General features: G+C 51.6%; 2 protein-coding genes across 5 annotated transcripts in view; one reads left to right on the top strand and one right to left on the bottom strand.

Moving 5' to 3' along the window:
* Positions 1 to 4830: 4830 nt before the first annotated feature.
* Positions 4831 to 22000, bottom strand: LOC116659575. 2 transcript variants are annotated; one of them, XM_032467331.1, is made up of 4 exons: positions 12809 to 12929; positions 12340 to 12472; positions 10497 to 10717; positions 4831 to 6181 (listed from the first exon to the last, which is right to left on the bottom strand). In XM_032467331.1, exons 1-4 carry the CDS (start codon positions 12897 to 12899, stop codon positions 5901 to 5903), a joined length of 726 nt encoding a protein of 241 aa, XP_032323222.1. In that variant the 5' UTR covers positions 12900 to 12929; the 3' UTR covers positions 4831 to 5900. The 2 variants fall into 2 exon arrangements, 1 of the variants encoding a protein (XP_032323222.1); XR_004314931.1 differs by lacking the exons at positions 4831 to 6181; positions 12809 to 12929 and adding exons at positions 7903 to 10382; positions 21853 to 22000.
* The window catches only part of PTPN2 (protein tyrosine phosphatase non-receptor type 2), a 51378-nt gene continuing 50144 nt past the window's right edge, over positions 21414 to 22647 (top strand). The window contains exon 1 of one of the 3 annotated variants that reach the window (XM_032467327.1): positions 21414 to 21855. In XM_032467327.1, coding sequence (XP_032323218.1) covers positions 21694 to 21855 — 162 coding nt within the window. In that variant the 5' untranslated portion in view covers positions 21414 to 21693. The remainder of the gene's footprint in view (positions 21856 to 22647) is intronic. The other 2 variants (XM_032467328.1, XM_032467329.1) reach the window with 2 other exon arrangements.

Genomic DNA, 22647 nt, shown 5'->3' on the forward strand with positions numbered 1-22647 from the left:
GAGTTCTAGGTCAAGTGCACGAACTTGTTTCACAGCCTTGCTGTCAATTCCGGACTTGACCCAGTTTAGAGACCCAAAAACCCTTAAATAAAAGGGAGGCCAGAGCCTCTTGAGGAAAGACCTTGCTGCGCTGCCAAAAATAGACACAGTCTTCCTCTCCACCTTCCCTGGGGGACCTTGGGCCTCTAACCATAGTGATTATGCTCTGGGGAAGAGAACATAATTAGCCTTTTCAGGAATGACTGAGCACTAGCTCTGAACTGATACTAATTCTGGGAGACCCAAAACATCAGTGGTCCACCAGTGGGAGCAGGCCTTGTGGAGGTCAGCTGGCCAGAGGAGTTTTAGCTCAGGAGTGCTCACAATGGGTCCCCGACCCGTCGTTTGTTATTTCCCCAGTTCTGCCACGTGTGATGTGTGGACATACTTAGCAACTGGCAGGATCCTCCCACCGGTCCGCTGACCTGTGAACTGAGGGCTGTTACAGTGGGAGAGGCCAAGTGGACGCCACCAGATGTGCCTCCCCTGGGAAGATAGCACAGGAAAAGCAGCACTGCATTTCTCAGATGGATGACATTAGTGCCACTATCATGAACGGGAGGGAGGCAGGGTGGCGATTCCTGCTGCATCCCCATTCAACCCACCGACATGGCCTGTGCAGGACCCATGGGTCTCGGAGAGTGATGGTGGGTCGTCAGGAATTTACCGGCCAGTCACTGCAACTGCAGTTGTAGTTTCATCGCTCCAGCATATTAGCACGTCCCGTGGGAGCTGGTTTGCAGCTGATGACCTGACAAACGCATTTCTCTCAGTGCTTGCAGATTCAGACTTCCACCAGAAAGAGCTTGCTTCCAGCAGGCTAGGCCAGCAACACCCTTTCACAGATGTCTTAGTCTCGGCGGCCTCGATAAAGGACCACCAACGAGGGGCTCAAACAGCAGAGACTTATTCTCACACAATCCTGGAGGCTGAAAGTCCCACAGGGGGCCGGCTGACTTCATTTCTGGTGAGAACTCTGCCTGGCTGGCAGACGTCTGCCTTCCCACCGTGTCCTCATGTGGCCTTTCCTCCACGTGCACTCAAGGAGAGAGATGTCTGAGGTCTTGTTCTCTCCTTGTAAGGACACCAGTCTTACCAGATTAGGTCCCACCCTTATGACCTCATTTAACCTTAACTACCTCCCTGCAGGCCCACAGACCCTGTCTCCAAACACAGTTACACTGGGTCCCCAAATCCATATGTTGAAGCCCTAACCCCAGTGGCACCTGCTCTACCAGAGGTGGCTTTGGGGCCTGAGTGTGTTAACACATCCCCGGTACCTGGTGTGCAGCTGCTGATCTGACAAATGCTCTTCCCTCCAGCTGGTCAGTAAAGACCACCAGACGCTGTTTGCTTTCACTTGGTGAGGCCAGAGATACCCCTGCCTCTGCTGACCTACCTCAGGGGTCTGTCTGCCACAAGAATCACACTCACCCATTACATTCATGACGTTCTGGTTGGACCTCGTGAGCAAGAAGTAGCAACTACTCCAAAGTGACTGGCAAGACATTTGTGTGTCAGAAGGTGGGAGATAAATCTGACAAAAATGCAGGGGCTTCCACCTCAGTGAAGTTTATTGGGGCTCAGTAATGTGGGGCACGTCAAAATACTCCTTCCAAGCTGAAGGAGTTGTTCTACCAGGCCCCTCCTGCACCAAAAAAAGAGGCACAGTGCCTCGTGGCCTCTTTGGATTTTGAAGGCAACATATTCCTCCAAACACGTGTTACTCTGGCCCATTTACTGAATGACCCAGCCAGCTGCTAGCTTTGAGTAAAGTCCGTGGCAGCCCCTCCCCCGTCTTCTCTATTCCAGCCCCGGCCTATGGCCTCATGGAACATCACCTATAATCAGCTGACTGAGGAAGAGCAAACACAATCCAGACATACAGATGGTTCTGCCCAGGGCATGAGCACCGGCTTACAGCAGGCAGCCACAGCACTGCCACCCATGGACACCCCTGGACCAGTGGTCAACAGAAGCCCTCCCAGTGGCAGAACTCCAGCAGCACACCTGGTTGTGCATTTGCCTGGAAAGAGAAATGGCCAGTGGTACAACTGTGCACCAGGTGCCCATGGGCTGTGGCGTGATGTTCAAGGACCTGGAAGGAACATGGCTGGAAAGTTGGTGAGAAGGGAATTTAGGGGGGAGATATGTGGACAAGAAGAGAGACTGCAGCCTGGTTTACAGGTGGTTCTGCCGGATACGCAGGCAGCACCTGCGGGTGGACAGCTGCAGCCCTGTCAGCCCTCTCTGGGACACCCCTGAAGGACATGGAGAAGGGAGGGCCTCCCACACTGTACCTGGAAGAACACGACAGGAAAATTGGTGAAAAGGAAATTTGGGGGAGAGATATGTGGATAGACCTCTCTGAAGGGGCAGAAGTCATATTTGTATCCCAAGTGAATGCTCCCCAGAGAGTGACCAGAGCAGAGGAGGACTTTAGTATCCAAGTGGACAGGGTGACCATTCTGTGGAGAGCACCCAGCCACCCGTCACCACCCACTGGGCTCGGGAACGTGGTCGCAGTGGCAGGGGTGGAGGTTGTGCACGCATCTCCACCCACCCAAGGCTAACCTGGCTGAGTGCCCGATGTGAAGCAGGGACAGCACCGAGTGACCAGCCAGCTCCCTGGGGGCAGGTGCAGCACTCTGGACCACTTCCATCGTGGAAGGGGCAGCATTTTGTTTGGACACGTACTCTGGATGTGGATTTGCCTTCCCTGCGTGCAGTGCTTCTTCCAGAACTACCGTCCGTGGGCTACAGGGAGCCTAATTCACTCATGGTATTCCACACAGCATTGCTTCTGGTCAAGGAAGTCACTTCGCAGCAAATGAAGTGTGGCCGTGGGCCCCTGCCCAACGAATCCACTGTTCTTCCCGTGTTCCCTGCCATCCTGAAGCGGCAGTCGTGATAGGATGGTGGAGTGGCCTTTGAAAGACTCAGTTACAGTGACAGCTAGGTGGCAGTACCTTGCGGGGCTGGGGCAGGGTTCTCCAGAAAGCTGGGTGTGCTGGGTCAGCGTCCAGTGTGTGGGGCTGCTTTTCCCAAAGCCGGAATCAAGGGGTGGAAATGGGAGGGACACCCCCACTATTGCCCCTGGTGACCCACTGGTGACATTTTTGCCTCCTGTTCCTGCTCTGCCTGTGGTCTGCTGGCCTAAAGGTCTTAATTCCAGAGGGAGGAATGCTTCCATTGAACTGGAGGTTAAGACTGCTCCCCAGCCGCCCTGGGTTCCTCATTCCTGTGAACCAGCAGGGAAGGAAGGAGTTCCTGTGCTGTCCGGGGTGAGTGGTCCTGATGCCCAAGGGGAGACTGGGCTGCTGCTCCACAGTGGAGCAAAGGAGGAGTGTGTCTGGAGTATAGGAGATCCCTCCCAGTGTCCTGTGATCCAGGTCGGGGGGAACCACGACCCAGTCCGGGCAAGAAAACGAATGGCCCAGACCCTTTGGGAATGAAGGCTTGGGTCCCCCCTCCAAGTAAGGAACCATGACCAGCTGAGGTGCTTGCCAGAGGCAAAGGGAACATGGAACAGGTGGTGGAAGAAGGTGGTCGTAAACACTACCCCAGTGACCAGTTGCAGAAGTGAGGACAGGAGTGGTCTTGAGTATCCCTTCCTTATCTGGTTACAAGGAAGGTTTACAACACAGGGAGTAGATGTCTTTGACGTCTTCCTCTCTTATCCCTTGTTATATGACGTGAGGTGTATACAGTCACTTTCAGGATTTAAGTTATGGGAAATCAGGGAGCAAAGTGGACATCGCTCAGGGACTTTGCATCCTCCTCCGGGGAAAGGGTCTGTGTGTTTTTTGGTTGTACACAGGATACTTGTGTCACGCTAGGCAGATGCTGGATAACGTGGTGGGCTTCAGCCATTCAGCTGAGACCCTAAAGAGCAAAGTCTGGGGTTTCCCAGGGAAAAGAAGGAATTCAACCTCAGGACTGTAACACAGAAATCCTGCTTGAGTTTCCAGCCTGCCAGCCTGTCCTACAGATCAAACTTGCCAGCTCCCACCATCATAGGAGCCAGCTGCTTTAAATTCAAGTCATCTATGAATGCATATAGGCATTTCCTTATCTCCCTGTATATATACACACAGGGATTTATTTTATGTAAGTGATTACATATTATTTTATAGGAAAGGGATTTGTTTTAAGGGATTTAAAGAATGTATATTCCATTCTGTTTCTCTGAAAAACTCTGATACAATTGGTTTCACTTGGTTTTCTACTTTCTGTAAATTGTTCACTACGTCCCCATCCACACACTGCCTTCTGGTCCACAGCGCCTCCTGAGCCAGCAGCCAGCAGGTGGCACTAACGCATCTCATACAGAGCTCTGAGCAGCGGGGCCCCTGGACAGATTCCTACGTCTGGTCTGTAGCAGAGCACACCACCAAACTGGAAAGAAAATCTTCACATTTCTCAACTCGGTGCCAATTGACTCCGTAACTTGAAGAGCTCAGGACTCGGAGGCTGCGGTGTAGTTTGCCCTGAGCCCAGCCTGGGGGCGGGGCTGCGACTGGGCAAGGTCTGGATCTCACCACGTGCAGGCTCGTGGGTCAGAAGCTCATTATTCCTCGCAGCAGCAGCAGCAGCAGCAGCAGCAGCAGCAGCAGCAGCAGCAGCAGCAGCAGCAGCAGCAGCAGCCGCCGCCACAGCGCCTGGTTCTGCACCACGTCCCGGGGCCCCACACGGCTGGCCTCGCAATTCAGAAGCACCTCTGAGCATGGGGACCCAGCATATTCTCTGACTTCCAGGGGTGTAAGCACGCTGTCTTTTCTCTGAAGAAAGGCTGTTCACTCTACAAATGTTCTTGAAAATCCAAAACAAAGGGAAGCCAGTGCCTTGCTTGCACTGAGCAGTAGGAGGCGGTGGAAAGTCACCTTCAGGACAACAAGGGGGAGCGTGAGGCGTGGGCGGGAGGGCCTCTCCCACTGGAGGGGGCAAAGGAGAAAGGGGCCTCCTCTGAACTGAGAAGGCGGCTCCTGAACACTGACATCGGTCCTCGGGGCCCACGGCTGCGACCTGGAAAGGGGAGTGCCGGCTGGGGCGTCTGGCGCGTCCCCCTCCCACACATCAGAGAAGGCGTGTCCTCCCTCCCCCCGACCCCACCCCTGCGGCCAGTTATGGACAGAGCAGCTTTGCGGATGTCCTCTGCTTCTCTGCCCCTGCCCCTGGGAAGGGGAGCCCGTCTGGTCTAGGCGCAGAGAACCCGGGGCAGGTTTTCCTTGCGGTTGGGCAGAAGGCAGGAGAGCAGGTGGTGACCTGCAGCTCCAGTAGAGGGAGAGACCCAGAGCCTGAGAGGATGCCCGCCTGTGTAGGTCTGACCAAGGCTGGGTGAGGACAGTGGCTGTGCCCAGAGCTCAAGCTGGGCTTCAGAGAAGGGCCCTGGCCTTTCCAGCCTCTCTGAGTGCAGAAGCAGCAGCATCTGGGCTGGGATGGAGGCGAGGATGCCTGCGGCTGCTGAGTGTAAGGAGAGCACAGACCCCGCGGTCACTCCCCGGCGTCTCTTCTCCAGCCCTAATTTGTATTACATGTTAAAAGGTCACAGTAGGAGCAAAATTACAGGAGAATGGACCTCTACTGGTAGGAAGGACCTCAGAGAGGACTCGGTCCAGAGGTTTCCTGAGTGGTCTCTGAGAATGGGGTCTAGCCCTCTTCCAGCAGACACATCTGCCCCTCGGGATGTTTGTCCGGATCAAGCAGAACAGACGGGGCTCGGGAGTCTGGGCGAGACGAGGCTGGTGTGGCCTGGCGTGGCTGGACCCTGCCGGGGTGGGGGGGCTGGTGGAGGCCTGGAGCCAGATGAGGGGTGAGGCCAGGGCAGTGCGAGTGGAATCCCCCAGCCTCGGAGTCCTGAGCTATGACGCGAAGGAAGGATACTCTGTGATGTCCTTTGTCGGGAATTTAGGCAACAAAATAGAAGAGAGGGAGAGGGTGGGGATGAGGAAGAAAGAAGGCAGGAGTTGGGGGACCTCACAAAGGGTCCCACCAGCACAGGCTGCTCTGAGAACCAGGCGGTCCTGGTCCCTGAGAGGGAGAAGCTGTGCTCCTCCAGGGCCCCTCACCTCTCTTCCCCTTCGAATGCAGGGCAGCTCTGTCCTCAGGGGCTCGCGTCGTGATCGTGATCGGTCTCCTTGTCCTGCGACCCAGAAAGATGGAGTTTTCCGTTAAAGTGATCCCTACCCCAGGGCCCAGCTATTTGGGGCAGCCGGTGCGGATGCTGCCTCGTCTAGGGAGATGAGGGAAATCTTTTGCAGGTCGCTTTTGTGAACAGTTTGAAATGGTTCTGGAAACTTCCCAAGCCTTCTGGGTTCCCAGGTTGCAGGCAAGGAGTCAGTCCTCTCTCTGACACCTGAAAAACTGTGTTTTGAACAGAACAGTGTGGTTGCGAGAACAAAGGTCCCTCAGGCCTGTCCACAGCCTGGTCCCCAGGACCAGTGGAATAGGTTACCTTATGGGTTAAAGGAACCAGGCAGACGTGATCAAGGCAAGGGTCTTGAGATGGGCAGGTTGTCCTGGCTTTTCCAGGAGGCCCTGATGTCATCAAACAGTCCTTAACAGAGGAACGTGGGGGTCAGAGTCAAAGGAAAAGGGACATAATGAGAAGCAGAGATCAGAGCAGAGAGGCCGAGAGCCCAGGAATGTGGGCGCCTCTAGAAACCAGGAGGTGCAGACGCCCTCTCCACATCCTGGATTTTAGCCCTGTAAGACTCATCTTGAACTATGACCTCCAAAACTGTAAGAGAACGAGCTTGGGTGGTTTTAAGTGGTCATTCAGCAACAGGAAACCCGTACACACGCGGGCACTGGGTTCTGTAAAGGGCAGGGGGCCTCAAACAGGCTCCCCCCAGCCCAAGGGCCTCCGCCTGCCCTGGACTCTCGTGCCCAGGACATGCGGGATGGAGGGAACCGCAGTCTCTGGCCTGAGCACCCAGGCAGCAGCAACAGCACTTTTTTTTGGAAATAGAGAAATAATCCAAGTGACAGTGGAACGTCTGTATCTTTAGGGTTCAGGTCAGAGTCTTCACAACTGCACACACCTGTGTAACCACCGCCCAAAACCACACACAGAACATTCCATCACAACAGACTGCGCAGTCACGCCCTTTTGCCGTGAACTTTCACCAGCCCCCCATTTTGAGTTTATTTTTGTATATGGTGTTAGAGAGTGTTCTAGTATCCATCTTTTACAGGTAGCTGTCTAGTTTTCTCAGCACCACTTATCGAAGGGACTGTCTTATCTCTGTTGTAAATTCCAGACTCCTTTGTCATAGATTAATTGACCTTAAGCGTGTGGGTTTATTTCTAGACTTTCTATCCTGTTCCATTGATCTATGTTTTGTGCCAGTACCAGACTGCTCTGATTACTGTAGCTTTGTGGTATAGTCTGACATTAGGGAGCATGATTCCCCCAGCTCTGTTATTTTTTGTCAAGATTATTATTGCTCTTCGGGGTCCTTTGTGTTTCTGTACAAATTTTAACTTTTTTGTTCCAGCTTTGTGGAAAATGTCATTGGTAATTTGACAGGGATTGCACTGAATCTGTATATGGCCTTGGGTAGTATGGCCATTTTAACAATATTGATTCTTCCAATCCAAGAACATGGTATATCATTCCATTTGTTTATGTCATCTTCAATTTTTTTTCATCAGTATCTTATAGTTTTCAGAGTACAGGTCTTTCGCCTCCTTGGGTAGGCTTATTCCTAGGTATTTTATTCTTTTTGGCGCTGTAGAGTCTTTAAAGGATAGTTTGATGATAACTACCAAAAATTTAAATGTACCCTTTGACCCAGAAATTCCTTCTGAAAATCTGCTCTGCAGAAATACTCACACAATAATACAAAGGTACTTGTACAATTATGACTGCTGCTGTATTGTCTATAACATTAAAAACAATTAAATATTTATAAATGGGTAGGTGGTTATACAAGTGTACGATACATCCCTATTACATCATACATTTAAGAAATAAACTAGATTCTAATTGCTGACATAGAAAAGTTGTCCACACTGTATTCTAGGATGGAAAAGTTTGTAGAATAATATGTGTGATTTCCTTTTTGTTTTGAAAACCTTCAACTGTATATGTTTGTATATGCCTAGAAATGGTGAGAAGATAAGCATCAGATGGCTGGTGGTGTTTACCCATTGAGGCTGGGTTGGGGTTGGGATTAGGGTTGGGGTTGGGGTTGCGTTTGGAGTTGGGGGTTGGGGTTGGGACTGGAGTTGGGATTGGGGTTGGGATTGGGGTTGGGATTGGGGTTGGGGTTGCGTTTGGAGTTGGGGGTTGGGGTTGGGACTGGAGTTGGGATTGGGTGGGCTGAATAGGTGGGGGTTTCACATTCTTACTTTACATATTTTTGCTGTTGGTTTTTTAACAATCAACTCTTATTTTCCTAATTTTAAATTTGGAAAATTTCAAAACTTCTCTGCGTTAAAAAAACACACGAATAAAATTTTGAAATCAAACAATAAACCAGAAAAATACTTAAGCCACAGTGACAGATAATGGGTTAATTTGAAAATCTCTTACAAATCAATGAGAAAATGTTGACCACAGTGACGGAAAATAAGTGAAAGTTATAAACTCAAGATATACACACACACAAATATAAGTGCCCATCAATATCCAGGGAAAAGTTCAACCAATAAAATGAAAATTAACAATGAAGTACTTGTTTTCAACCTAACATACTGGCATGGACAAAAAAACAGGAATGTCAAAAAAACAAGTATTTAGAAGCTAGGCTTAAACAGTGGCTGTCCTATACTGGTTGTCCAGGAAAAGTTAGTTGAACTGAAGGCAATAAACAATACACATCAAAATATCCACATTGTCCTGCAATTCCAGTTCTTAGAATTCATCTCTAGAGAAGAATTACGGTTGTACTCAGAGATTTAACTACAGGGGTATTTATAATGCAAAATATTGGAAACAATGGTTGGTTAAATTATAAAATGAAACCTGTTGCAGCCATTAACATCTAGCTGAATATTTGATGGTGTCCCAGGAAAATTCTGGTTGCTGGGGCCAGTGTAAGTGGGTGGCGTAAGGCGGGGTGAATCCCAGATGGCTAAGGACTAGGCAGAGCTAAGTTGGGCGGCACTGGGGAGGCAAAGACCTTGGAGCGGACACCTCTCCGTGCCTCTGCAGCCACATGGTCTTTAATTTCTGCACCCTCTATATCAGTCCCCTTCTCTCTTCAGACGGAATTCCTCCGTGATCCTCTTAATTTCTCTCTTCCACTGGTTTCAGCTCCACGGGGTCTGAGAGCTGTAGGGTCTCGCCCTGTAGGTCCAGCTTGGTCTCTGGCCACAAAGTTCAATTTCTTGGGGAAAGATTATCTGACCGGCTTAGCTGCACTCATGGACTGGCTCTCCCTGGTGGAAAGTGTGATCCGGGCTGTGGCCAGGCCTGGGGCCGACCTCACGGGGCTCCGGGGACTGAGCTTTCGGCTCTTACTGGTCCTGGTGCCCTGGCACCCCGTTGGCGCCCTGAACCCTGCCCACGTCTCTGAAAATAGTCCCTGTGTTGGCTCCTCTTCCCTTTTTTTTTCTTATGTATTTCTTTATTATTGAAGTACAGTTGATCCACGATGCTGTATTAGTTTCTGGTGTACAGCACAGATTCCCCTTTAAGACCACCTCTGTCTTACAACCCATGGAGACATGACGGTGGTGCTCCCTGCAGGTTGGCTCCTGGGCCTGAGCTGGTCCTCTCGCACCCTGTGAGGGCAGAGCCCCATTGGGCCCAGCTGCCCACCATCCCTGGGGTGTGCGGGAACCATGAATCAGATGGTGAGGGGTGCCGGGGGCTTCCTTGGCTGCTCAGCCCCCTCCTCTGCTGGAGCAGGAAACCTTCTCTGCCTTGGTGAGCTGTCAGAGTGTCAGAGCTACCGGGGGCGTTGGAGGTCATCTACACAAATGCCACTTTGTGTCCTGCAGACGTCAAAGACTCGGGCCAGAGGCTAGGAGGGTTAGATATCTTTTGGAGACGTCTTTCTGTGAGCAGGGAATATGCATTCCTGCACAATGCCAGTATTCTTTTGTTTGTTTGTCTGTCTGTTTGTTTGTTTGGGGGGGGTAATTAGGTTTATTTAATTAGTTTTAGAGGAGGGATGGGGGATGGAACCCAGGACCTCATGCATGCTAAGTGGGCGCTCTACCGCTGAGCTCCATTCCCCTCACCCGCCAACATGCTCAATTCCTCTGTGCTTTTATACAACATACTCTCTGGGACAGAGTTGTGGCAAACAGGCAGAAACCACGACTGCGTGTCTTTGCACGTCCCTGACTCCATGTGAGGTGGGCGTAGAGTGAGAATCAGCCTCAGCCACCTGAAATTTTAAATATTTGGTTAACGATTTCAAGTCTCTTTAATCAAAGACAGTACGTGTAAACCTGTACACCTAAAAAAAACACAACATTGATTAGGGAGAAGAATGACTTACTCTTCGGAGTGGAGGTTAGAGAGAAGGGGCCTTCCCGGGGTGGCGAGTCTTGCAGCCCAGCACGACCTTGGCAGCCGTCCCGGCGGGAGGCTGCTGACATCAGAGCCGTGTTTAACTGGGGCATTAAGCAGCTCAGCAGTGCGGGAATTACTTCTGTGATATCATCTATGTTATGCTGCCAGTAAACGTTCTGAAAATACTCTGCTCCGGAAAAGCTATGCCTGAATGAGAGAAGTCAGTTTTCCAAAATAATTCTCATCAACTCCTGCCCCCAAACAACCTCGTCCTGCAGACCAGAGAGAAATACAAGAAGCAGACCTTGCAAAGGGACACTGCTGAGAATTCAGGTGGAAGGGACCATCTGCTGGTAATGACCATCAAACACAGACACAGATGGATGTCATTAGAGTGATGGTCCATTAACTATGAATCCAGAAGTTTCGATTTTTCCCTTTCTCTCTCTCCTTTCCTTTTTCCCTTTCTCCTTCCTTTCTCCCTCCCTTCCCTCCTTTCTTCCCTCCCTCCTTCCTTCTTTCTTCTGTTCTTTCTTCAGTGGAAGAGAATCAAACTGCTTCCGTAAGGTTTTCATCTGAAAGTGAATGCTGCAGCCTAGAGAATGCAGGATGTTTAAAGACTAAAACTTTGACCAAGTGCAAAATCTGTGCAATGAAGAGACACTTATTGTTCACTCTCACGGTGCAAAGAAAAGGTCTGATCAACCTGTAAAAGGTGGAAAATCAGTTTTAAAAAATTCCGACAATCCCACAAATAGCCTTTTAACCCGCTTGTTGTGGTTCATTAAGCCATTACTTTTGCTTTAAAAGCTGCCCAGAATATTATACGGAGCCTTAATACAGCATTTTTCACAAACCCAGATTGTGAATCTTTGTTGTAAAAAGGTCATTACTTATTTCCTGGAACTGTTTTTAGAAAAAGTCATTCCTATCTATTTTGGCAGGCTCTGTGAAAACACTGCCCTTCCTTGCAAGAACACTTGAACAAAAGTTAGTCTCAAAGTCCAGCTAAGAAGAGTAAGGGATCCAATAGCCTACGAAGCAGATTTACAGCTAGAGGAGGATTACTAAAAAAATAAGCATGAGAAGCTCTCTTTAGTTGATAGAACTCTGTGTCCCCAGACTTCACTGCTTTGCTCCTTAAGTCATTCCTGTACGTTTTCCAACAATCTGGCTGAACAGAGCCCTGGGGTGTCCCGGCTGAAGGGTATGAGACGTTCCAGGTTTGCGTGGCTGGTATTCACTGGTATGCACTGATGGTGGCAGTAAAAACAACCCTCACTCTCAGTGGATATATTGCAAAAGCCATCATTTGATCGTCGCTGTGGGTGGCAGCCTGGGCTCTGCCTTTAGCTCCGGGATCTGGGGCCAGAAACTGGCTGCGTCCTGCCTGTCTCAACATTTTCTGCCTCCCCTGCAGCTGGCCATCTGGGTGGGCACCCAGCCCCAGGCCAGGCCCCTCAGGATCTCAGAGCCCAGTGCTCTCCTTCAGGGCACGAGCTGGTCAGGGGTGGAGGAGCGGAGAGTGGGACCAGGAGGCCGCGAGGGGATCATAGCCCCCCACTGGCACAGGGCCTCCTCCATAGAATCTCGAGAGGTTGGGTCCACAGCGGTGCCTGCATGCTGGTTTCGGTGACTCTCAGCCACCCTGGTGGTCCGTGCACATGGTGGGTCAGGTGCTGCTGCTGCCTCAGGCCCTGAGGGCAGAGGGCAGCACCCAAGGTGGCGACCTTGGCCCCTCCACCGGTTCATGCCACACTGCCCCCAGGCCCGCGTGGTCCCTGCTCTGAGCCCCGGCAGGACCCCCCCCCGATGGCCCCTCCCCCTACCTGGCCAGTCTCGAGCGCCCAGACAAGCCTCTCTGGCGCCTGTGGCTCTGCCGCCCAGCCGCAGCCGCTGGGAGGTGTGGAGCCGGCGTGCGGTCAGCTCTGGAGGAGATCACGTTCTCAGAGTGCAGCAGTTCTAGCCGAAAGGAGACAAGAAAAGACATGGTTGGAAGGTTGCTCTACATTCTGCTGTGAGATTCCAAGCAGTGCCCCAACCAGGAGCAGAAAATGAGCCTGCATCCACGCCTTCCACCACTCTGGGTAACTGGGCAATGTGGAAGCCAGTGTTCCTGGCAGCGGGTGGACCCCAGGCTGCAGCCCCCTGGGCAATGCTGCAGCCACGACACGGGGACGCAGAGGCGAGGTGCCCACCAGCTACACAGACAGCCGCCAGGGCTGAGCATTGCGAATAACAACCATGGGGCTGCCTTCTCACGAAGTAGGAGCTAGGTGCCTGGACGCCGCAGAGAACCTTCCAGAGCACTGACTGGATGACAAGTAGTTGTGGAAGGGCCTCTTCTCCAGCCGTGGCTGTAGACCTTTATCAGTGAACCCATAGGCATCACAGAGGCCCACGGACTCCGTAATGGCTCCTTCACACCAGCTGTGCACACATCTGTTTGAAGACAAGTTGTGGACAGTTGTCTAGGATGCAGCACCTCCCGGGGGCAGTCCCAGTTTGTCACGGCAAATTTGGAGTTCGAGGAGAACAGGCCGCCGTCACACAGGGCACACTGCTGATGGGAAGTGGGGCAGGACAGCTGCTCCAGAGGGACCTTTGGCAGCTCGCATCGAAATGCTCTTTATTTTACTGTTATTTATAAGAGTGAAGCAATCTAAACATCCAACAATAGAGGATGGATGAAATAAACTGTAACAGGACTTTTAAATGGAGCTATTAAAATGAAACTGAAGCCCTAAGATCAGCTGTTGTATTTTTAAATTAAAATTGAGTTTACTTTCTTTTCATGAGACTCAACACCAGACGATAGGATTTCCAGTAGGTGGTTGTCTTGAGGATTTCCTCCTGGCGTCTCCAGGCATCTGGTACCCTCCTCCCACCCTCTGCCCCCTCATCGTTAACAGGGCAAGAATACAGGATGCATGTTCTCGGGCAGGGCTGGGACCTGTGCTGGTGGGGTGGGGAGCTGAACCTTGGGATGTGAGACAACGGCAGGAAGTGCCCCTCAGCTCCTGGGCCGCCCCCCACCCAGGAGGGAATAGGAACGATGCCCAGAGAGGCCTGGTGGTGAGGGGGTGCCGGTGACAGGAGGACAGAGTCCACGGGGGCCCTGCTGTCAGCGGGACTTGGGTGACCCAGGTCTCTGGGGGCCCGTGACTGCCCCTCACAGCCCTCCTGACCATGGCACCTCGTGATCACTGCCCTGCTAACACTTTTGAAGAACAACTCTGCTCCGGTTTCAGTGTTTACAAATTATTTATTAACTGTTATCATTTGTTTATTTTAAAAAGTAATTTAAGGTATGAGCTTTTCATGCAGGGTGATGCAAAAGTCTAGAAAGGGTGGCGGTGACAGACACCATGCGTGCACTCTACGCCACTGATTTATACACATTAAAGAGATAACTTTTGTGCTATGTGTGTTTTACCACAGCCAAAAAAAAAACCAAAAAAGAAAAAAATAGGACAAATGCCCGCACAGTTACCACCTGGAATGAACAAATGTTAATATTGTGTATATTTTATTCAATGTTAGTTTTAAAAACAAAATATTACCAACTTATAAAGTGAGGCTGAAGTCTTCATTTCAACTGGGGACCCAAGAAAATATGCCTGTGCAAACAATCCCCAGGTCCTTCCAATGAGGAGGATCACCACAGGGGGGCAAAGGCAGGCGACCACGCAGAGAGAGCCACACCGGGCCGGAGCCTGGGTGGCCTGGGGAGGAGAGTGAGAGCCTGCTTCCTCGGACGCCCTTCACCGACAGGTGTTGGGAAGAGCGGCCTCGTCACAAGGGCTGGAAACCACCGAGAGTTCAGTACTACTGCGGAGGGGCAGCACCCATGACTGGGGCAGCACTTAGCTGGGATTGCGCTGGCCCGCCCTCCTCTGCCGTGGCCCTCTGGCTTCTGTAGGGCCAGCTAGGTGGGTTGGGGAGGCCCCGCCCTCCATCCCTGGAGTCTCTGGCTGTGCTCTTTGCCGCAGCCCCTCCCGGTTCTGCTCCTGGAGCTTCTCTGCACTAGACTGTGGCCAGTTTCCGTGACTCCTCCTCACTACTCCTACTCCACCTGTCGGGAAGTCCTGGTTAGGGTTCTGCAAATTGCCCTCCCAAACATCCATGTGGGAGCTGGGGACTAGCCACAGGCAGGCTGCAGACCGGTGCACCCCTGCAGGGTGTCCTTGGGTCAGAACCCCCTTTTCACCTGCCTCCACAAGCCCAGCTCTCACTGGAGGGACTTAATGGTGTTTCAGGCCGACCAGATTCTTGACCCACCTCCTTAGGCACCCTCGTCCTGACAGATGGCTGAGGCTGCTTAGGGGAAGGAAGGGTCACATGGATCGTTTATACTTTCAGTGGTGTTGTAGCCTCCTCCATCCGAGGGAGCTGGCAGCCTTCCCATCAGTCAGTGTGCTTTTAGGTCTGTGAATTGATTTAGCTTTGGACATTGAGTGAGAGATGGTGATTTTCCATTGCCATGGTTGATTTCAAACTTCAGCTTTCCAATACTTGTGCTCTTTTTAAAAATGATCCAAGCTAGGTCGCACCCTAGTTAGCTGCCATCTCTCTCAACCCCAGAGCAGAGCACGTGGACCTACTGGTCACCAGCACAGGTCTTTGCAGGTCCAGGAACTGTCAGGGCCATTTGGGCCCTGCTGTGCGTTATGGTCGCTTCATCCTCCTAGTGCAGCCGCCTCCCCTCAGCTAGCTCGGGACCCGACCGTCCCACTGACAGCCGGCAGTCCGCTGGCAGCACCTTCCACTGGTCAGTCCTGGGGACGTGTCCCACCAGCTTCTCGGGGATGCCATGCCTCCCTCACCAGCTTGCTCCCCGTGCTTTGTGAGGAGCCTCCTCTGAGTTCTCCTGGGGACAGAGCCTGGTGGTGGGGTCTCTGCTCCTTTCCAAAGTCCAGCCTCCCTGAGTTTTCCCAGTACTCCGCCCAGAAAATGGCCACCTCACCTGGTCCCCTGCAGGTCATCATCTGGTCCATGCATCAGGAAGTTATTCCTGCGGGGAATCATAGGTGGGTTCCGGTGTCCTCACCAGGACCCCACATCGTCGAGTGTGCTCCCCTACCAACATATTCTCCTCGCCATCCTCACACTCCCTGGAACCCAACAAAGGCAGCAGCGGGGGCACAGAGTGGAGCAGAGGAAGCAGTGACCCGCCAGACACAGAAGGTGAAGGATGGGAGATGGTGAGGATGGCATCCCGGGCCGTGGCTAGGGTGAGTAAGGAACGGGACAGAGAATGCAGGAAAAGAAGCAGGTCCCCACAGTAAGGTCTTGAATCCAGATTTGCATAAGTCGAGTGTGAGAAGCTTTACTAGATTGCTTCAAAATTATTTAATGTCTCTGGACCCTCCTGCCACTCAACTACAAAAGCCAGGCCCCGGGATCCCTGTCTGCATGAAGTTTCGCTCAAAGGAGACAAAAATCCAACTACAGAAGCTTAGAAGAATTCTTTAGATCTTTCTTAACAGCTTTTCTTCAAGTCTTGTTCCGGGAGTTTTCAGAGCTACACCCCCCAAACATTCCCAGAAATCCATTTTCTTAAAATCTTTTTTTTTGGAGGGGGGAGGTAGTTAGGTTTACTTATTAATTAATTAATTAATTAATTAATTAATTTTTTACCTATTCATTTTTTTGATGGAGGTACTGGGGATTGAACCCAGGACCTCGTGCATTCTAGGCATGCACTCTACTGCTGAGCTGTACCCTCCCTGCTAGACATTGCTTCTTCCTCTCAAATTTTCTGCTCATAAAAATACCTCCAAACAAACAAATAAACAAACACCTCCTAATTGTCTCCTATGCAGTCTGCCCCTCCCCTGTGCTGTGGATGTGCCTCAAGACTGAAAGATGCCTTCAGGGCTTCCTACCACGGGGGGCCACGCCACGTCTCTCTGAGGAGTCTGGGGACCTGGGTTCTGATGCAGTTGGGGGCAACCTGTCTCCCACTTAGGTGCCACTTGGGAAATGCGGTTCATCTGTGCTGTATTTTCCTTGCCTGAGATTCTATGCAAATAGGGGAAGGTGGGTAGAGAGAACTAAGGAGCGAGCACAATCTCAGAGGCTCAGGGTGGGACCGCCCGCTGCAGCCCTGTCTATGAGGCTTTGCTGTTCTCCTTAGACTCTCAAGCCCATTTTGTGCATGACCTGGAGCTGAGCACCTCTCCTCTGCGGGGTGTGATTAGGTAGGGACACTGTGCTCATTCAGTCTGTAACTAGACATTAGGGCACTGTGACATCTGGCATGATTTTGGTTGCACATCACAGGAAACCCGTATCAAACGGGCATAAACAATAAGGAAATGCATTAGCTTGCACAACAGGGGTGGGGCCAATGTAATCCCAGGGGTCCTTGACAGATGGGGGAGGGGAGCAAAAGGTGGGAATAAAAGCTTATGTAACAGTGGATGTAGAGGTCAGGATGCTGCCACTGACGGACGGGGCCACTGGCCGAGGAACGTGGGCTGTAGGCAGCTTTTAGAGCCAAGAGGCGAGACGGACCTTCCAGAAGGCATGCCGCCCTGCCCACACCTTGAATGGAGAACTTCAGACTTCTGGCTCCAGAACTGTGGCATGATCAGTGTGTGCTCTCTTGATCCACGAAGTTTGTGGTGCTCTGTTATGGCAGCAGCAGGAAATAACACAGTATGGACTCCTGCTCAGGTCGCTGGACTGAGGGGGCTGGGCTCCTCTGAAGGAAGCCACCATGCCCACTGGCCATGGCCCACCCAACCCGCAGCCTCTCCTGCACATTCTGGGCGGGGGTAGCTGCCCCACCCCTTTACACACCTGTAAGTGGGTGGATCTCCCCAAGGCGGCTAATGTAGGGTGTTCCACCCTGCGTCAGTGATTCCTTTTCATCTTATCCACAACTTTGTAAACTGTCTGCCCTTCAACACACTTTGATAATCCTTTCTGAGTGTGCCAGCTATTCCCTACTGGGTCATTGATGGATACAGATTTTAAATGATTGAAATGAATAAAAAGTCCTAGATTCCAAGAATTAAGGAGATTTAAGAACCATCTGACGTGTACTAAGAAATATGGTTGTAATAAGTATTCAAAAACCAATCATTCTAGAACCCTGGTCACGGTTACCCGGATTTGCCTTACTTCACCCATTATGTATTCTTCTTTCCAAGACTGCTCGAGCGAGACTGTGACATTTATCTTAATGAAGGGGCAAGTCATGTATTTGTCCCTCTCACACCTTCTCTTCCAGCAGATTTTTATGCCAGGGTTCTGTCCTCTGGGATGCCTCAGGGTGTCTGGACTTGCTGGGACCTTGCTCCGCCGCCCTGCCCTGGGCCCATTCAAAGCTACTTATTTAGCAGGCATAAGAGCTGAGGTTGGGCCACACTCTTGCCATTCTGGGCGGGTGGGGGGGTGAGGAGTCACCCCGTTGCCGATTTCCTCTGCGCTCGCGAGGGGCCCGTGGGGTGGAGCGCTCTTCACATGTTTACTGGCCGTTTGAACATCCTCTTCATAAAGCGCACATTGAGCTCTCGTCCTTTTCCTGTCAGGTTGTCTGCCCTCTCCGTGCCGATGTGCAGCTATCCTTCACGCGCTCTCACATCTTCTCCCTCCGAGGCCTAATGCTGTCTTTGCTGAACAGCAGTCCTTAATGCTGAAGTAGCTCAATTCTAAAATCTCTTCTTCGTGATGTTTAGTGCTTTCTGTGTCCCATTAAGGTGCAGGAATATTCTTCTAAGTCTTTTTTCCCTCCAGGCATTATTATTTACTCTCCACGTTTAGGTCACCAGTCCCTCGGAGCTGTTTACTGTTTATTGAATGGTGTGAAGCACAGGGTCAAGATTCATTCTTCCTGTGTGCACATCCAAGCGGCTCAGCTTCATTGATGGTGGGTGTCTTTTCCCCCTTTTGTCATGGTATTTGTTAGGGTCGGGAGTGCACAGCACAAGATAGGCGAGTTCCATAGATACATCATTCCTTCCTTCACTCAGTAATTAAATACATATTAAACTATCAAGAAGGAATTGTGGACTTTTCTTCATGCAAGACGTTAAATTCCTGTTGTTATCCATTTGGGAAGAGGAGCTTCTCAGATAGGACACTGAAATTCAGAAGGCAAGCACTGTCCCAGTGAAAGAAGGGACTCTGAGCCTCGTGGTTTCCACCTGTGGGTTGCAGAGGCTGAAGGGGCCAAGTCACTGCTGTGAATCCCAATACACACCCCACCGAGCATTGTCTGTAAGATGAGTAAGTATCTCACACGTATGTCATTACTATGATTTAAAAATACACATGGCCACTTTAAAAAATTTCATTTAAAATTAAGTCTACTATTATTAAAATATTAAATACTTCAAGTAATATTAAAATAGTAGACTTTGTTCATTATGTATTTTCTCAAATATATAAAAATTATGTACACAAAATATATAGTTACTATCAAGGGAAGTTCAGCAGTTTGGGAGCAAAAAGTGAACCTGGTATTTAAAAATCTTGAAGACTTCTGATGTTGACTTCGAACTGGGCAAAGGTCTAGGTTTGGGGGTCCTAGGAAGTGGCGAGGCAGGGACCAGCTGGGTTGGGCATTAGACGCCAGAGAGAATAAGTGATGTCCATTGTCTTCTCGTCATGTCTGAGCTTCAGGAAAGCTTGGTCTACCTGTTCTTCTAGAGCAAAGGTTTTTAAACTTCAACACGCATAAGACTCCCCTGGAGAGCTCAGAAGGCAGTCTCCCAGACTCCAACCCCAGAGACTCTGATTCAGCAGCTTGGGGTGGGGCCTGGAATTTTCATTTCATCGCTCACAGTTGATGCAGATGATGCTGGAGTGAGAACCCTGGCGACTTGGCAAATGAGGACCAGCACCACTCCCCCGACCACGGAGGGCAAGTGAGTTCCAAAGGGATGGACATATCTGGTGACAAGAATTGTTGCTTTGAGACCAAATGCCTTTCCTTTCAGGGAGATATGCATACATTGCCAACGTTGCAGGCAGGCAATCAGTTGATTTTAAGTCTGCAAAGGGGTTGCCTTTCCTTTGTAGAACAGAATATATTTTAAGGATGGAAAGCAATTTGATGAGCTGATGATGCTAACAACCATGGGGTAATGCAGGAGATACCAGGCCTTTCATCTAAATAATCAGTTTCAAAGACAGAACTTCAGAAACCAGAATAGACTGTGGGGCATTTCTGGAAGGAGCTTTTATGTATTCCTAACTTACACCATAGAAGTAGAAAAGCCGACTGGCTGCTTAATTTTCTGTTGCTACAATGTCTTCCAGCTGCCATAGCTGCTTTCTTCTGACCAGTGTTTTCATTGTTTTACTTGTACAAGGACACTTTTTTGCCCCAAGTATTTTAAACCTCTCAGGCAGCTCTGTGCCATAGACCTTGGATGACGAGCGTGCTCTGTAATACAGTCGCCACTAGCCCTTGTGGCTAGTGAACATCTGAAATGTGGCTAGTTCAACTGAGGAACTGAATTCTGAATTTCTGTTAAAGAAAAAGATTATCCCTGACGATCATATAAGATGATGAGGTGAGGAAGACTTTATTCAAGTGAGTGTGGGGTGACCACTGTGACAGGTATGGGTCCACTACCACGGGCCTTGCAGTAGGGGAGAGACTGGGCTCAACTCCAAAAACAGAAATGGGCAAGTGGGAATTTACAGCCAAATGGGGGGGGGGGAAGGGTTTCAGTGGAAGGAAAATTACTAAGAGGTGTTAAAAAACAAAATTCAACTGAGCAAAATTCAAAGATCTTATTGGCTTTATTAAATGCTTCATGAATCAGGCAGCATCCCACCTAGCAGAGGGGAAGCAGCTCTGGGGCGCTACACAAAACGACAGATTTGTAGGCGGAGCGGGAGGAATGAGGAACTAACCCCAGGCAGAGGAGCGAAGTGGTCACCACAAAGTCCAGGGCAGGGGCCTATCAGGCCGATTACCTAACCAGTGATGATTAGGTGATTCCTGGTTTACTCCTTCAAGATCCCTTTTCTGAGAGAGCCGAAACTGTACTTAAGTCTAGGTTTGGTGACATGGGACTTCCCAACTGACCGCATTTTGGGCCTGTACTCTTATTTTTAACAGAGGAGGCATGGGGGGATTCTGGGTAAGCTGACTTAATAGGATTCTTGCTGAAGGCAGGCCAGGGTGATCAGCCGTCCCCCCAGGGGGTGGCAGAAGATGAAGAACCTGGTTAAATAACAAGGGAGATCAGATATTGAGAATGGGGGATTCCGGCAAAACTGACTTAGCAGGGTTTTGGCTAAATTTCGACAATGCAGAAAGAAACAGAGTAGTCCAAAAGTTGAAGCCTAGTTGAAAGAGAGCTCAGAGGAACCTGAGTAGGCTTTGGTCAAAGAGAGAATTTTTGTCATTTCATTTACTTTAATTAAAGTTAAAATTTCAATATTGCACAGCACAACTACGTTTTTCTAACCTTTACATTTTTAACAAAGGTGATACAGAAGATGTTCTAAGCACATGATTTTACCTACAAGCGATGATCTCTTTCTTGTTTTGTTTTTTACGAAGGGGAGATAATTGGGTTTATTTATTTATTTATATTTGGAGGAGGCGCTGGGGATTGAACCCAGGACTTTGTGCATGTTAAGCACGCGCTCTACCCCTGAGCCGTACACTCCCCAACAAAGAATTATCTTAAACTGAAGCGAGATGATTTCCACAACCAGCACGGTGGTTTGGTAAAAGACGATTTGTTCTTTCTACAGTTAACACCAACTTTCAAGCTGTGTAACGTTTACTTCACGGGCTGGAGTCGCCAGCTCCAGGAGAGGCTGCCTCTCTCTCGGCTTTCGGCACAAAACCGGCAGGCGCCCGGGAGCGGGCACCAGTCCTGGTTTATATTCTCCCAGAGGAGAAAGGGGGACACTCGCCGCTAAGCTGACCCAGGAGATGTTTAAAACAAAAGTCAAATACCGCTCTTCAAAAACTAAGAGCAGGAAGAAGTCAGACGGGGCGGAACCAAGGAAGATGTTGACTCCCGGGACCGCGAGGTCTTCCGCGCGCGGCGCAGCTCCGCCCGGCCACGCCCCCTCCACCTGGGCACCGCCTGGACCACGCCCCCGGCGCCCCGCCCCGCGCCCGGCGCGCTGACGTCACGCCCCAGGTACTTTCCCCGCGGCCGGCCTGGTCGGCGTGGGGGCGGGGCGGGTGTGGAGCACGCATGCGCCGCGGCGGCAGCGCGCTGCCCGGATCGAGCGGGGCCCAAGCGTCTCCGCCGGCGCAGGCTCCCTCGCGCCAGCTTGCTCCCGCCGCCATGTCGGCCACCATTGAGCGGGAGTTTGAGGAGTTGGACTCTCAGAACCGCTGGCAGCAGCTGTACCTGGTGAGTGGCGGGATCCCGCAGCCGCCGCGTCCCCCTCGGAGGACCAGGGTCGCGCCCGCCGGAGCCCTGCGCCTCCCCCGCCTCCCGCTGGGGCGGAAGTGGCGGGTCGCGGGCCGCGTCAGGACGCGCGTGCGCCGCCCGGGCCTCGGCGCTTCGGCGCTCGGGGTGGGGGGGGGTGGGGGCTCCGCGTGCGCGCAAGCGCAGTGGGCTCGGGGAGGCGGTGCCGGGTGGCTGGCGTGAGCGAGGCAGCGGCCCGGGCCGGGGTCTAGGGGTCCCGGGGGTCGGGGGCTGTGGGGTCGGGGGGTCGCGGGGAGGGGCCGGGGCCGTGGCTGCTGCGGCCGGAGCCAGGCGGCCCTAGCGGCCCGGCGCGCGGCCGCCCCCCTCAGAGCCTCCCGGAAGGAGCTCGGTGAGTTGGGGAGCCTCCGAGGGGGCGTCCCGGTGCCCGGCGCCGAGGCCTGGTCGGCGGAGCTCGGTCTCCGCGCGCCGGGAGGCCGGGTCCCCGACCGCGGAACCACCCCGGCGCGACCTTGTCGCCTGCGTGGGGCTGAGCTCTGTGACGGCCCCTTTCGGTCCACTGGGAACCTTCCGTTCAAGTGGAGCTTTAGTTTCTCTCTTTGAAGTGACTAAATTGTCCGTTCCCTGCTGTTTGTGGCTGGCGTGTTATTCCCAAGAACGCATTGACTAGTGCGTGCGTAAAGTGCGGCTCCTGCTGTTGGGTTCGCTCTGTGTGCGGCAGAGCGGCACAGGAAGGGCTTTCCCGTAAATCTAGGTGATCCCGGATTTATCCCCTTT

Source organism: Camelus ferus, chromosome 24, assembly GCF_009834535.1.
Source record: "Camelus ferus isolate YT-003-E chromosome 24, BCGSAC_Cfer_1.0, whole genome shotgun sequence".
Classification (NCBI taxonomy): Eukaryota; Metazoa; Chordata; class Mammalia; order Artiodactyla; family Camelidae; genus Camelus; species Camelus ferus.